We start from the raw sequence: 16,269 nt of genomic DNA, 5'->3' as shown, positions 1-16,269 counted from the left end.
TTTTTTTTTTTTTTTTTTTTTTTTTTTTTGAAGAGGGAGAGTTCAAGTTGAGGCAGAGGGGCAGAGGGAGAGGAAAAATAGAGCACCCAGCACGAAGCCTGACATGGGGCTTGATCTCACAACCCTGAGAGCATGACCTGAGCCAAAATCAAGTCAGATTAACTGAGCTACCAAGACTCCCCTCTTTCTTTTTGAAAAAAAAAAAAAAAAAAAAAAAAAAAAAAATCTTTGGAGCTAGTGTTCCAGAGAACATAATGTGTGAAACATTGTTTTCTAGTAACATGTTATAATTTAGTGATAATCTCATTTTCTGTCATCCCTCAGAATTTCAGGCCTCTTTTTTTTTTTTTTTTTTTTTTAGACTATTTATTTGAGGGAGGGGGCAAGGGATAAGCAGACTCCCTGCTGAGCAGACAGCCTGATGTAGGGCCCGATCCCAGGACTCCAAGATCATGACTCAAGTGAAAGGCAGATTCTTCGCCAACTGAGCTACCCAGATGCCCCAGAATTTCAGGTGTTCTACACGAAACATGAACCCTCTGAAAGTCAGGATTTCTTTGAATGGAGTGCAGGTGTTTCCCTGAAGTACAAACATTCTGTGCTCACACAACCTTCACCTCATGTAGCAAATGGGGTAGTTTCCTAGACTTCTACTTGTATTATGTTTATTTGTAACATTTGGTTGAAAATTCTCTGTGCAGAACTGTTGTTGCCTGTAGTGCTCCATGACAGAGCTGTTTGGTTTTGCTCCTTTTTTTCCCCAAAATTTTATTTTTAAGTAATCTCTACACCCAGCATGGGCCTTGAACTCACAAACCCCAAGATCAAGAGTCGTACGCTCCACCAACTGAGCCAGCCAGGGGCCCCTTCCTTGGCTGTTATTCTGTCTTTACTCAGATTTAGGCACCGCTTAGACAGTCACTCTTGGGAATCTCATTCACTGTCTTGGCTTCAAACACCATCTCTGTTCTGCAGCTCCCAAACCCATACCTCCTGTCCCAATCCATCTCGTATCTATATTCTAGCCCCATATATCTTAGCATCCCTGCTTTTAGGTTTCTTCAATTCAGATGAGCCAAACTTTGCTGAAATTATCAACTTTTCCTTAGGAAAAGCTACGCACAATCACTGTGGAAGCCGCTGTGAGGCCTCAGCATTCACAGAAACAGACAGGGATTCAGAGAACTTGTTTTATTGCTGTTGGTTTCAAAATAAATGACTCAAAAACAAATCCAACATCATAACAGGCTTGCAAACAAAATCCACTGGATTTAAACCCCCCAGTTTAGGATCACACCGTGCAGAAGAGTCAAGTGGACATTTAAGAGCCACCCCACATCCTCAGCTTGCAGAATAGTACGGGAGGGGCTATCCTAGTTCCAGCAGGGATTTCAGAGCTAGCTTAGCATTTGCGGGGAAGTTACCACTTACGGATGGCAGGGAAAACAGATATCTCTTTTATCAATAGATAGGAAATATGACAGGTGGTGCGCTAAATGAGAAAATCCTGGGTGGTTTCTCAACTTCCTAGCCGGAGTTACATTCTTGCTCAAAACGGGGGCCCTGTTCCTAAAATCTGTCTTCCAGTGGGTTTGGCTCTGGCTGCTGTGAATTTACAGGCCACATCAACTCCCCCATGGCTCTGGATACCCTCCAGGGACCTCAACTCCAGTCGGCCTCGATCATCGCAAACAGCTGGCTGAGCCTCTTCTTGATGTCCGGCTCATTTGGAGCACTGTAGGATTTCGTGTGCACCCTGATGTGCTCCGCTAGTTTCGACTTATAAATGAAGCCCTTCCCGCAGTCGCCACAGGCAAAGGGCCTCTCGGGCCTGTGTATGCGCTGGTGCCGAAGCATGTGTCCCTTTTCCCGGAAGTTCTTGTCACACTCGGGACAGCGGAAAGGTCTCTCCCCTGTGTGCAGGCCTTGGTGGCTGAGCAGCTGCGCCTTCAAGCGGAAACTCTTGTCACATTTGGGACACTGGAAAGGCTTCTCCCCCGTGTGGGTCCTGATGTGCTCGATGAGTTTGGACTGCTTGGCAAAGCCCTTGCCACACTCGCAGGAGAAGGGCATCTCGCCGCTGTGCAGCAGCTGGTGGGCCTTCATGTCGGCCTTCACGCGGTAGCTCTTGCCGCACTCGGGGCACTGGAAGGGTCTCTCCCCCGTGTGCAGGCGCTGGTGACTCAGCAGCTGCCCCTTGAGGCGGAAACTCCGGTCGCAGGTGGGGCACTGGAAGGGCCTCTCCCCGCTGTGCACGCGGAAGTGCTCGGTGAGCTTGGACTGCCGAGTGAAGCCCTTGCCACACTCCCCGCACGAAAAGGGCCTCTCCTTGCTGTGCGTGCGCTGGTGCGCCTTCAGGATGCCCTTGAGGCGGAAGCTCTTGGCACACTCGGGGCACTGGAAGGGCCTCTCCCCGCTGTGCACTCTCAGGTGCTCGCGGAGCTTGCACTGATGCGCGAAGGCCCGGCCGCACTCGCCGCAGGAGAAGGGCCGCTCTCCGCCGTGGCGGAGCCGGTGTGCCCGCAGCATGCTCTGCAGGCGGAAGCTCAGAGGGCACTCGGGGCACTGGAAGGGCCTCTCGTCGCTGTGCAGCCGCTCGTGCCTCAGCAGCTGTCCCCGCTGGCGGAAGCTCCTGCCGCACTGGGCGCACCAGAAGGGCTTCTCCCCGCTGTGGACGCGGCCGTGCTCCGTGAGCTTACACTGCTTGGCGAAGGCCTTGCCGCACTTCCGGCAGGGGAAGGGCCGCTCGCCGCGGTGCACGCGCTGGTGGCCCCTGAGCAGGCCGCGCAGGCGGAAGCTCTTGCCACACTCCGGGCACCGGAAGGGCTTCTCTCCCGTGTGCACACGGAGGTGGCCGGCGAGCTTGGACCTGGCAGCGAAGAGCTTACCGCACTCGGCGCAGGAGAACGGCCTCTCCCCGGCTCCCATGCGGGCGCAGCGCTCCTCACGCGGGCTCGGCCTCCCTCCCGAGGGCACAGCGGCCGACTCAGGCCTGACCGGGAAGGCGCCATCGCCTTCTCCCCAGGAGCCTAGCCTCTCCCGGCCAGGAGGGCCCTGGCGAGCCTGCACGCCGCTCCCGGACCGCAAGCTCCCGTCACATCTGGGGCACCGGGACGGCCTCTCCCCCTCGTGCGGGAGGCGGTGGCCCAGAAGGGGCTGCTTGGGCGGGAAGCACGTCCGACACTCGGGGTCCCGCAGGGCGCTCTCGTCCGCATGCACAGCCAGATGCGCGAGCAAAGGCCGCTTCCGGCGGAAGCTCCTCCCACAGTCCGGACACCGGAAGCGCTTGGGAGCCTGAGCGCGGCTCCGCTGTGGCTGCGGATCAGCTTGGCGGCTGCGCTTCTTCCACGACCTCCATGGCTGGTCCTTCAAGTGGCTTCTCTGGTGCTTCTCCAAGTGGTCCTTCGTCCGAAAGCTCTCCCCACAGACAGCGCAAGGGTGCTGGGTGCTCCCACAGGAGGAGGCCTCCTGCCGGCCAGGGAGACCCAGCGTTCTGGGGGCTGCTGGACGTGGAGCCTGAGCGTCACGGCTGGGTGGGTTCTGGAGGGCGATGCTTTGGTCAAGCCTGAAGGAAACATCTTCTCCTCCTCCTCGGGAGGGTTCGGAGGGGCACTGGCCCGCTCCGCGATCTACTTGGAAACGGCACTCAGCTTCTCCTGAATGCACAGCTTGTGGACATCCTGAAATAGAAACAAACATTCAGTCAGTATTCCTACCTGTGGCATGACTAAAGGCTTATGTCTCTCCTGGTGACAAGACCTTAGGGAACGGTGCCGTCTGGAGGCCTGGGAACCCAGCTCCCACGGGTCTCCACCACCGGGGACACTTCACTGTGGTTCTGTTATGGCTGAATCTGTCTGGTGAGAGTCTGCTGAAAACTCAACTGAGAAACATATCTTAAAAGAGGAAAATACAGGGGTGCCTGGCTAGCTCAGTTGGTCAAAAGAGCATGTGGCTTTTTCACGGGGTCGTGAATTCAAGCCTCTCTTAAGTAAGAATACTCTTACTTAAGTATAGATATAGGAAAGTATAGGTCTCAAACACCCGGCCTAAGCTTTGGAATTTGGGTTCAAATCCTGTCTCTCCACTGTGTAGCCTTTGTCAAGCTAATCTCTCTTTCTTGGCTTCATTCAGTTCCTTCTGTAGACACAGGGAAGCAACCGGACATTTCATTGTCATGAACTTTAGGTGAGTTCCTGCATGTAAGGCGCTGAGCATGTGACTGGCATACTGAACACACCTGTAAATGCTCACCACCATCAACCACAGGACTATCACACTGCCATTTTGATGTGCAGACATTCCTGAAATCACCAAGTGATGACCGCACTGTCACTCACGGACCCCAACACCACAGTCACGACCCAGGGGAAGTCCCTAAGCCCAAGCAGCAGGGCCTGGGCTCTTCTCTCCCCTCCGCACCCCTACCCCACAAACCTTTTAAAAAGGCTTTTGGAAGAATTGATAACAGGTGGCAAAAAGTCAAATAATTTGTGGAGCAAAACTCCTTTCTTTACTGTCCAGAAAGAGGCAGCCGAAAACTATTGACAAGATTTCTTGAGATGATGCTCCCATTGGTTTTCTCATTCCATACTTTAATGCTGACTTTTAAGAATCCAAAAATCTCAGGGGCACCTGAGTGGCTCAGTCGGTTGAGCATCTAACTCTTGTTTTCGGCTCAGGTCATGATCTTGGGGTCATGAGACTGAGTTCCAAGTTGGGCTCCACACTCAGCAGGCAATCTGCTTAAAACTCTCTCCCTCTGCCCTGACGTCCACTCATTCTCATTCTAATAAATAAATATTTCTTAAAAAAATTCCAAGAGGGTGCCTGTGTGGCTGAATGGGTTAAAGCCTCTGCCTTCAGCTCAGGTCATGATCCCAGGGTCCTGGGATCGAGCCCCACATCGGGCACTCTGCTCAGCAGGGAGTCTGCTTCCTCCTCTGTCTCCCTGCCTGTCTGCCTCCTCTGTCAAATAAATAAATAAAATTTTAAAAAAATTCTAAGAATCTCAGACTCTTCCATCATAATAAGAAAACACAGGAGAGCTGAGTTTTAGGTAATCAAGGAAATTCAACAGTCCCCATACAGGAAGGAAGCAATTTTGGTCACTAGTATGTGGATAACCAGTCTCTGAGTCCTGCCATCATCCACCTCGCCTTACCTACCACTAACAACAGCTCACATTTACTGAGCTCCTACTGTGTGCCAGGTATCACTTTAACACTTCACATATGTTAACCTATATAGTTCTATCTAGGTACTTTCATTGTCTTCATTTTCTAGGTCAGGAAATTGAAATACTGAGAGGCTGAACAACTTGCCCAAGGTGTCACCAGAAAAGACAAGATCCAGACTCAGACTCTTGAACCCACACTCCCAACCACTGTACTTAACTACGCTTCTCTAGAATATACCAGTTGTCCAGCTTCAGCCCAGCCAAACAAGAAGACATGATCAGAAAATTGGAACAAACTGAGTGTACTGTCTTGAGGACAGGGCCCTGGTTTCTTAATACTCACCCCCAAACTGATGGCCCTCGATAACTGGATCAAATTGCAAATGAGCAGAAGAACAAATTATGGTTCCTGATTTCTGTGCTTCTCGCCAGTTCTGGAAGAACTCTTTCTCCTGTTCAATCCAGGATATTAGTTCTGGTTTGGGGAGTCCATTATCTGTGCAAAAATGTCAGACAGGGTAGTTTGGTTTCTTTAGCACTAAATTTAAGCACACTGACATGCTTTAAAGTTTTCACAATGTACTCCTGGGAAGACGCATGAGACAAGAAGTAAAAAAAATAGATTATAGGGTTATGCAAGGAGGAGCAAAACTGTCCACATTTCCTAACAGTACTTCCTAATCTATCTGGACCAGTTAAAGCAGTTTAGTGTTTAAAACCCGTCTTTTGGGGGTAGGGGCTGGGTGGCTCAGTTGTTGAGGAGAGTCTTTCTTCAGCTCAGGTCGTGATCCCAGGGTCCTGGGATTAAGCTCCGCATCAGGGTCCCTGCTTGATGGGAAGCCTGCTTCTCCCTCTCTCACTCCCCCTGCTATGTTGCCTCTCTGGCTGTGTCTCTGTCAAATAAATAAATAAAACCTTTAAAAAATAAAATAAAATAAATAAAATAAATCCTGCCTCAGTCCCCATATATCTAGCAATGTGCATTTTATCATGGTTTTCATAAAACTCACTAGTAATGTGCTTTGAGAATGGTGGAACAGCCCCACAGACAACTGGAGATACCATGGGAAGAGGGGGGTATGCAAAATAAGAACTGGAATGCCGATCCTAGGAAATTTCAAAATACGTAAATATTCTCAGAAGTCCGCTGGTGACAGTGCTAATCACAACCCAAAACATGGCCGAGTTCAGCTAGAATTAAAGGGTTGCAAGCAATGAAATAAGCAAATGAAAACAGTTACAAGATTGTCTAATACATGACCCCATTCCCCTAATAAAATGTTCATGAATCTTCAAGTAAAACTTTCTTTCAATAATATCTCTGTTACAGAACCTAAATTATGCTTCATAGATTGCTAAAGGGAGATCAGTGTATAGTTCAGATCAGAGAAAGAGAGTAACCAGGTAATGCCTTAGGGATAAAATGTCAGAGTGGTGTAGGACGTGTGGAGACTGGTCACTCTGCTCCAGATCCCTCCTTGCCCCCTGAAATCTGACTTCAATCCCAAAAGAATTCTAAGTTTGCCCTTAGAAGAAAGGGACTCACTATCTTTTATTTAAATCCATACACCTATTTTCAATCTTCATCTGTTGAAACCCCAGCATCTTTTAATTTTAAAAAATTTTTAATTTAAAAAAATAATTAAAAAAATTTTTTTAAATTTTTTAAATTTTAAATAAATTTAAAATATATCAATTTAAATAAAATAAAATAAATTTTAAATAAAAATTTTATTTATTTATTTATTTATTTGACAGAGAGAGAGAGAGAGAGAGAGAGAGATCACAAATAGGTGGGGGGGGGGCGCCGGAGAGCAGGCTCCCCGCTGAGCAGAGAGCCTGATGCGGGGCTCGATCCCAGGACCCTGAGATCATGACCCGAGGTGAAGGCAGAGGCTTAACTCGCTGAGCCTCCCACATGCCTCCCAGCATCTTCTAAAAGTATTTTTTCAAAAACAAAACCAAGAAAACAATTCTATTTATAATAACACCAAAAAGAATACCACACTTAGAAATAAACTTACTAAGAAATATTAAAAGTCATAAATAAACAGAAAGATATCTCATGTTAATGAATAGGAAGTCCTAATATTGTTAAGATGACAATATTCCCAAGGGGAGAGGCGTGAGACGATGGGGTAACTCGGTGATGGACATTAAGGACAGCACATGATGTAACAAGCACTGGGTATTATATAACACTCATGAATCACTGACCTCTACCTCTGAAACTCATAATACATTATATGTTAATTAACTGAATTTAAGTTTTTAAAAATGAGTAAAAAGACTGAAAAAAAAAAAGAAACCCTTGCTGCTTTTCTGATATAAACATTTAAACCTATACATTTCCCTCTAAGTGCTGCTTTGGTGCATCTCACAAATTTTGCCGCTTTATATTTTCATTATCATCCAGCTTTAAATATTTTCTAATTTCTCTTGTGATTTCTTCTTTGGTTTATAATTTACTTAGAATCATCTCATTTGAAAACAAATGAGTAAAGAAACACAAAGCAAAATCAGACATACGAACAGAACAAACTGACGGCTGCAAGAGCGAAGGGGAAGGAGAAGGGCAAATGGGTGACAGGGAGTGGGAGACACGGGCCTCGGTCATGGCAGGAACGAGTCCCGGGAATGAAAGGCATAGCACAGGGAACACAGTCAATGATGCCATCAATGATACTGTACTAGCATTCTGTGGGGACAGATGTAGCTACGCTTGTGGTGAGCACAGCACACAGAGATGGTGAATCACTATGATATATACCCGGAACTAATGTAATATTGTAGATCTATTACAATTTTTTAAAAAAATTAAAGAACATATAGCTATAATTAAACAATGTGAATGTAAAAAATAAAAATAAAATAAATTTAAAAAAGAAAGATGACAATACCCAAATCCAATCTGTTTTTTGTTGTTATGGTGGTTTTTTTTTTTTTTGCAAAAATTGACAAACTGATCCTAAAAGTAATGGCAATCAAAACAGCATGGTGTTGGCATGAAGATAAACATACAAATCAATGAAACGGAATTGAGAATCCAGAAATAAACTTCTACATTTATGGCCAATTGATTCTCCAAAAGGGTGCAATGGGGGAAAGAATACTCTTACCAAAAAATAGTGTTGGGACAACTGGATGTCCATATGCAAAAGCAGCTGGATCCCTACCCCATACCATATAAAAACCTTAACTCAAAATGGATCAAAGACCTAAATGTAAGTACTGAGGGAGGCCTGGGTGGCATAAGGAGTTAATGCCGCCTACACTCGATAAATCAAGTAATAGAGATCAAAGCATGGATAATTAGATTGGAGGAAAGTCCAGTAAGAACTAAAACAGAAACGGTTAACAGTGGTTGCCTTGGAGAATTATCTGAGTACAGGAGTGACGACATCATTCATTTGATAAATTTAAAAAAATTTTAAAAAGACCAACTAAACAAAACGACTAAAAAGAACATCCATTACCATAACCATGAAGAGACTGCTGCTATTATAGTTATACAGACCCCACAGTAAAAACCGACAGGTAGCGACATCCTAGGGTGAAGATATACATTATGGACATGAGCTAGGATTTCCGTGCTCCATATGGAAACCACAGCAATCTGTGAGCGTGTGGTGACTACAAGCCCGAAGTCACCACTGACCACCACACATCAAAGTCTTAAATATTTTCCTTTCTCAATGTCCACCCTTGAGTAAGGATTAGCAATGCTTACAGAAGTACTAACGAAGAGGACTCGGGGCTAAAAAATACCGTTCTGAGTTAGTTCCTGAGAAATCTGACCTAACAAACAGGACCTCTTCTAGACCCAGTTCCATGACTTCCCCACAAAACTGAGTACTTCTTACCCAGAGAAACCAGAATCTCGTAATTGGTTCTCATAACATGCTTGTAAAGCTCCTTCTGCCGCGCCTCGAGGTTTTGCCATTCTTGCTCAGAGAAATAAATGGCCACGTCATCAAAAGTCAGAGGCAACTGAAACGATAGACATAATACATACACAGGCATTAGTGCTTCAAAAAGATTTCAGCCCCTTCTCATCAATTCTTTTTTTTTTTTTTTTAAGTAAACTTTATCCCCAAGGTGGGGCTCAAACTTACAACCCTAAGATCCAGAGTCGCATGATCTCCCCACTGGGCCAGCCAGGTGCCCCTCCTTGTCATCAGATTAAAAAATTTTTGTAGTGGAGACTGCTTTTGCCTATTCAGCAGCTTCCTCCTTGGGAAATACTCCTTCCCCTACTCCAGTCATGTGCTTCTGCTGTTACCCACTATACCGTCCACAGTTCTTTATGCTTGTTCAAACTCCATATGCATACGGATAGTAAGGAATTTTTTTTCTTTTGAAACAGTGGAAATAGGGCGCCTAGGTGGCTAAGTGGGTTGAGCCTCTGCCTTTGGCTAAGGTCATGATCTCAGCGTCCTGGATTGAGGCCCATGTCCGGCTCTCTGCTCAGTGGGGAGCCTACTCCCCAGGCCCCTCTGCCTGCCTCTGCCTATTTATGATCTCTCTCTCTGTCAAATAAATAAATAAAATCTTAAAAAAAAATAAAACAGTGAAAATAAATCACTGGGTAACTTCATTTACTTAATATATTAAAGATCCCTTTCCAGGTCAATGTGTAGAGGCAAAACCAGGTTTTTGTAAATTGTAGTGTATTTCATGCCACGGGTACATAAACCCAACTGATGGGACATACACTGTCTCCATTTCCTTTATAAACAATGCTCTGATATGCTTCCCAATATATTAGCACTTTTACCTCTGTAAGATAAAGCCTAAAAAGGAAAACTACTAAATCAAAAGTTATAAACATGTTCAGTTTAACAAATACCATTACACTGCCTTCCCAAAAGAATCAGCCTTTGCTAATAAGACTTCTTTCTCATTTTTTTTTTAAAGATTTTTATTTATTTGACACAGAAATCACAAGTAGGCAGAGCAACAGGCAGAGAGAGAAAGGGAATCAGGCTCCCCCCTGAGCAGAGCCCGATGCGGGACCTGGGATCAAGACCTGACCAGAAGGCAGAGGCTTAACCTACTGAGCCACCCATATGCCCCGTACTTCTATACACCTTTGCCAGCATAGGTTGTTCTTAAACCTTCTTATTTATTCTGCCACTGTAATGGGTAAAAAAAAAAAATGTTATTTCATTGTTTTAATTTGCATTAATTTGTGAAGCTTAGCATCCTTTTCATACTTTCCTGGGGAGGGGAACATTCCACATAACTTTGTGCAGGTCTGTTCACATCCTTTGCTCAACATTCTTGTGGGCTCTATTAATTTCTCATATTAGGGTTAATAATCCTTTGACTGACTAGCAAATACTTTTTTAAAAAGATTTTATTTATTTCAGAGAGAGAAAGTGAATGTGAGCATGAGCAGGAGAGAGGAAGAGGGAGAAGCAGGCTACCCACTGAGAAGACAGCCCGATGTGAGATGTGAGATGTGGGACCTGATCCCAGGATGTCTGTTCATGTCCTCTGCCCATTTCTTGATTGGATTATTTGTTCTTTGGGTTAATTCTTAGTTTTATCAGGTATTTTGCTATTTAAGAGGACATGGTCATCCACTACCACCTCCATCATTTTCCACAGGAAATTATCTTCATTTTTCTTATCTGTTTTCTCATCTACATACATAGGAAAGATACTTCGGTAAATTTATACAAATTCTATTGGGATTCTGATAGGAATATACTAATTTTGAGAGAAATGGATCTCTAAAACATGGGATCTTTCCTTCCAGAAACATCTCTCTCATTTATCTAGACATTTCTGTGTGTTTTAGTAAAATTTAGTTTCCTTCATATAGACCTTATATAATTTTTTTTTAAGATTTTATTTATTTATTTGACAGAGAGAGAGAGAGATCACAAGTAGGCAGAGAGAGAGTGGGGGAAGCAGACTCACCGCTCAGCAGAGAGCCCAATGCGGGGTTTGATCCCAGGACCCTGAGATCATGACCCAAGCTGAAGGCAGAGCTTAACCCACTGAACCACCCAGGTGCCCCAGACCTTATACAATTCTTGATAGGTTCATTCCTACAAACTGTAGAGTTTTTATTGCTACCATGTTTGAGGGGTTTGTCCCATTAAATTTTCTTCTTTTTTTAAAAAAAAATATTTTATTTACTTATTTGACATGGAACAAGAGAGAAAGAGAGAGGGGGGGCGCACAAGCTCCGGGAACAGCAGGCAAAGGGAGTAGCAGACTCCCGGCCGAGCAGGGAACCCAATGTGGGGCTCGATCCCAGGATTCCAGGATCATGACCTAACAGAAGGCAGCCGCCCAACAGACTGAGCCACTCAGGCGCCTCCCCCCATTAAATTTCCTAATTATGAAAGCTTGGGAAGCTCATTTTTATTTTTATTTTGGAAACAAATTTCCTTGTTGACTAACACTGTCAGTTGATGGCCTTGGAGTGTCTACACAGAGAATGAGATCTGCAAATGAACATTTCTTTTAATCATTTAAGCCTGTAATTTTTTTTTTTTTAAGAAAATTATTTGAGAGAGAGAAAGAATGAGAGGAAGTATGACGGGGGGAGAGAGTCAGAGGGAGAAGCAGGCTCCCCATTGAGCAGGGAGCCCAATGCGGGGCTCAATCCCAGGCCCCTGGGATCATGACCTAAGCCAAAGGCAGCCACTCAGCCAAGCCACCCAGGCACCCCTCTTTTTTTTTTTTTAATTTTTTATTTTTTATAAACATATATTTTTATCCCCAGGGGTACAGGTCTGTGAATCGCCAGGTTTACATACTTCACAGCACTCACCAAAGCGCATACCCTCCCCAATGTCCATAACCCCACTCCCCTTCTCCCAATTTTTTTTTTTAAGCAAAAGATAACTTGTTTATTTTAAACTACTAGGTTTTCCACAGAACTCTATAAATTACACATCTATGGTCTCCTGCATACAAGACTAAGCCTATTATTTCTTATTTTCATCTTACTGTACTGGCTGGAATGATGTTGAGTAATAGTGATGATAGCATGCAACTGTTTTATTTTTTAATGTTTCTAATGCTTCTCAATATTTGTTGGTTTCCTTTAAGTTATTAACCAAGATGCCGCCTGTTCCTAGAATACTAAGAGTTTATCCAGAACTGGTTTTCAATTTCAGTTCTTTTTAAAACAATGTATTAGAAAAAATAACATATGCAAATGTGTTTAAAACATTTTTTATTGTGATCACCTTGGATAAATCAAACACTTTCTAAGATGTATAACTAGAAGCATGTAAGTTATATATTTGTTAAAGTACTCTAATTTCATTAAGTATACATTCTTTTAGGGGCGCCTGGGTGGCTTGGTCAGTTAAGCATCCACCTTTGGCTCAGGTCATTATCTTGGAGTCCTGGGATCCAGTCCTGCATCAGGCCCCCTGCTCAGTGGGAAGCCTGGCCCTCTCCCACTCCCCCTGCTTGTGTTCCCTCTCTTGCGGTCTCTCTCGCTGTCAAATAAATAAATAAACTCTTTAAAAAAAAAAAAAAAAACTTTCTCCTCGAGTATGTCTTATCTTTTAATTTTATTTATGCTTATATTGTATATATATTTTCAGTTTCAATGCAAATGTATCAGTCTTAGGTCATTTTGCTTTCTCTGTTTTTAAAAAAATTTCTATATGGAGGTTGGAAAGATACACTAAATTTTCATCCAGATGGCTTAAGTTTTACTTTTCATATTTAGATTTTAAATTTATCTGGAACGTAATTTTTAAAATTTATTTTATGTATTATATAGAGTGGTGATTTACCTCAATGTATATTTTATATATTATATACAGTCGTGATTTACCTCAATGTTATTTTCCAACTGGAAAAGGCAACTGTCCCAATACTGCTTTTGAAGGTCTCTGTATTACTTTCCTAAAACTGCTATAATGAAGTACCCTAACTGGGTGCTTTAAAACAATAAAAGTGTATTCTCTTATAGTTCCAGTGGCTAGAAGTCTGGTATCAAGTGTCAGCAGGGCCATGCTATCTCTGAAGTCTCCAGGGGAGAATCCTTTCCATGCCTTTCCCTTAGCTTCTGGCAGTGGCTGGCGATCCCTGGTACTTCTTAAGGGTGAATAACTCCAATCTCTGTCTCCACTGTAACAGGGTGTTCCCCCTTTCTGTGTCTGGGTCTCTGTACCTCTTCTTATAAAGATACCAGTCATGGTGGATTAAGAACCTACCCTATTCCCTTGTGATCTCATTTTAACCAATTAAATCTGCATCAACTTACTTCTAAGTAAGGTCACACAATCTTGAGGTTCCAGAAAGGACATGAATTTGGGGGAGACACTATTCAACACAGCACAGTCTGCATCTGGGTTTTCTTTCCATTTCCACTGCTCTGTCTGTCCCTACAAAAAACAGCACGGTAGTAATTTGATGGGCTTGTAGTAACTTTTGTCCGCTAGTGCAATTCCCCTTTCGTTGTTCTTTTTTCAGAATGATATTTTGACCTTTATTTTTTCAAATGAAATTTAGAATCTGTTTGTCTAAATTCACAAAAATCTTACTACCATTTTAATACAACCGCAGTAAATGTATATATGAGGTTGGAAGAAAAGTATCATTTTTGCTGTATTTAGTCTTCCATTTATAGGCCTGGTTATCTCTCATTTATTTATAGTTTCTCCATAAAGGTGTTGCCTATCTTTTAAATATTTAATCCTAGAAATTACATTTTTCTTAGCGGAGGCTGTTAACGTTATTTGGAAATCAATAACCTCATGAACTCATTTAGTCATCAGGAAAAATGGTCAGAATGAAAATTTATACGCTATTTTGAAAAAAATAATGGCCATTCCCTCTAAATCTCGATTACAACAAAACATTAAATAATTAAATAATGTATATTCTGTTTAAGTTTTTATATCCTATTCTATTCCTTCCAACTGGTCTTCCTTCCTTCCTTACACTCAACACAAACTCCAACGCCCTAACGGCTAAATTACCTTATTCAAGCCGCTGCCAGACAATCGCTTCAACCCTCAAAATCTGGTCTTTTAAAACTCTTGTTCTGAACTCAGTAACGGATGTAACACCGGCTGAGCTCGAACACGCACCGCCGGCACCAGACCATTCCTCTGCTTTCCCTTGCCCGCCTCCGCCACTCCCGGGCGCCCGGCCCAGGCTGGGCCCGCTGCTGAGGAGGCCTGGTCCACGCTCGGTCTGTTCGCGAGGGCGGCCACGGACGAGTCCCAGAAGTGGCGGTCGCCGGCCACTCCGAGCCTCGAGCGACCCCCGGACTCCGCTCCACCCGTCCTCTGCAGCCGCCCGGAATGAAACCCGGATGGGCACCCGCCAAGCCGCAGCCCGGAGCCCGCCCCGAGCCCCGCCCCCGGACGTCCGCGCGGAGAGCCTTTCTTACCGGAGCCGGTTCGGCCATGGCCCTCGCGCTCCCGCGGCCCGGGAGACGTCGAGTTCTGGGGGGGCCGGCGGAACCTACCTCGGCTCGCGGCTTCCCGCCCCGCCCAGCCCTGCAGGCCCAGCCCCCGCGCGGTGCACGCTGGGACTCGAGCCCGATTTCCCCCCATCCTCTCCACAGCGCCCCCTGCGGCCCGGAGGAGACAGCGTCGGCCGCAGGAGTCGTCCTCGCAGAACTGGGCGCACTGGCCGCCGCGGTGTCGGTAGCGGGTCATCTCGCTCTGCCGGGGTGGGGGGTGGGGGGGGGGGGGGGGGTGTAGGGGGGGTGTCACGGGACTCCAAACGGAGAGGGCGAGACAGATGGTGGGAATTCATATGGCATCGCTGACCCCATGGACTTAAATTAGGAACATGACTTACAGTCTACAAAATAAAAAAAACTGTCTTATAACCTAAATATGAAATGGACCTTAAATTTAAGAGTCTCTCAGTCTTAACCACCCAGCGTGGGTGAAGTGTTGAGATACATGTAATCGCTATCCCCACCTTAAAGGTTTTCTTAAAAAAAAAAAAATTAAAAATATATGAAATTTAACAATAAACAAACTTAAGTAAAAGTTGTTTATAATTCTGATGGTCTCATGAAATGCTCTATTTCTTCATATAAATTTCCAGTCTCTGTCCACAGACATGTACTTTTTTTTTTTTTTTAAGATTTTATTTATATATTTGACAGAGATCACAAGTAGGCAGAGAGGCAGGCAGAGAGAGAGAGAGGAGGAAGCAGGCTCCCTGCCGAGCAGAGAGCCCGACGCGGAACTCGATCCCAGGACCCTGAGATCATGACCCGAGCCGAAGGCAGCGGCTTAACCCACTGAGCCACCCAGGCGCCCAGACATGTACTTTTTATATGGTTCTGAGACACGTATCATTTTTTCAGTTACCACATCGAAGTTTTTCCATGTTCCTCATAATCTTATTAATTATACTCTTAAATGGATGTAATTCAAGGCAATATATTAATTTGCTAGCGTTGCCATAACAAAGTACCACAGACTGGGCAGTTTAAAGAAAACTGTTCTCACAGTTTGGGAAGCCAGAGTCTGAGATCAAGGTGTCAGCAGGGTTGCTTTCCTCTCAACACTCCTTGGTTTGCAGATGGGCATGTCCTTGCTGTGTCCTGCCAAGGTTGTTCCTCAGTGGGTTTCCTAATCTCTCCATATTGGACTAGGGCCCACCCACAATGACCTCATTCTACCTTAATTGCCTCTTTAAAGGCCCTGTGTCCAAATACAGATCTGTTCTGACGTACTGGGGATTAGAACTTCAACACAGGGATTTTCGGAGAATACAATTCAGCCCACAGAAGGTAGGGTAGTATTAAATATTTAGGGGCAGTTAAAAAAAATGTGGCCACAAATAATGCTGCTTGAGTATTTTCATATACACAGTCTTAAAATACAGAAAGTACAAAGTGCAAAGGATAGAACAATACATTAAATTAGATTAAGATTTAAAACTTTTTTTTACATCAAAAAACACAATAGCACAGCCAAAATTAGGTCAGACTGGGAAAAGATATTTACAACAAGGAAAAGCATCCAGAGAATAGAAATAACTTCTAAAAATCAAAAGACTGCCTGGAGGAAAATGTGCAAAATTATGAACAGTGAATTCACAGAAAGGCAAAAAAAAAAAAAAGAAATGGCAATAAA

General features: G+C 44.4%; 1 protein-coding gene across 2 annotated transcripts; it reads right to left on the bottom strand.

The window, feature by feature from the left end:
- Nucleotides 1–1,176: 1,176 nt before the first annotated feature.
- ZNF786 (zinc finger protein 786) lies at nucleotides 1,177–14,678 on the bottom strand. 2 transcript variants are annotated; one of them, XM_059396185.1, is made up of 5 exons: nucleotides 14,559–14,665; nucleotides 13,425–13,545; nucleotides 9,043–9,169; nucleotides 5,523–5,675; nucleotides 1,177–3,680 (listed from the first exon to the last, which is right to left on the bottom strand). In XM_059396185.1, the coding sequence occupies exons 3-5, from the start codon at nucleotides 9,074–9,076 to the stop codon at nucleotides 1,663–1,665; spliced, it is 2,205 nt and encodes a 734-aa protein (XP_059252168.1). In that variant the 5' UTR covers nucleotides 9,077–9,169; nucleotides 13,425–13,545; nucleotides 14,559–14,665; the 3' UTR covers nucleotides 1,177–1,662. The 2 variants fall into 2 exon arrangements, with proteins under 2 accessions (XP_059252168.1, XP_059252167.1); XM_059396184.1 differs by lacking the exon at nucleotides 13,425–13,545 and having other exon boundaries at nucleotides 14,559–14,678.
- Between the last annotated feature and the right edge of the window lie 1,591 nt (nucleotides 14,679–16,269).

The sequence above is a fragment of the Mustela nigripes genome, chromosome 4, assembly GCF_022355385.1.
Source record: "Mustela nigripes isolate SB6536 chromosome 4, MUSNIG.SB6536, whole genome shotgun sequence".
NCBI lineage: Eukaryota > Metazoa > Chordata > Mammalia > Carnivora > Mustelidae > Mustela > Mustela nigripes.
Note: the sequence above shows the minus strand (reverse complement) of the source record. Positions and strands in the feature narration are given on the sequence as shown.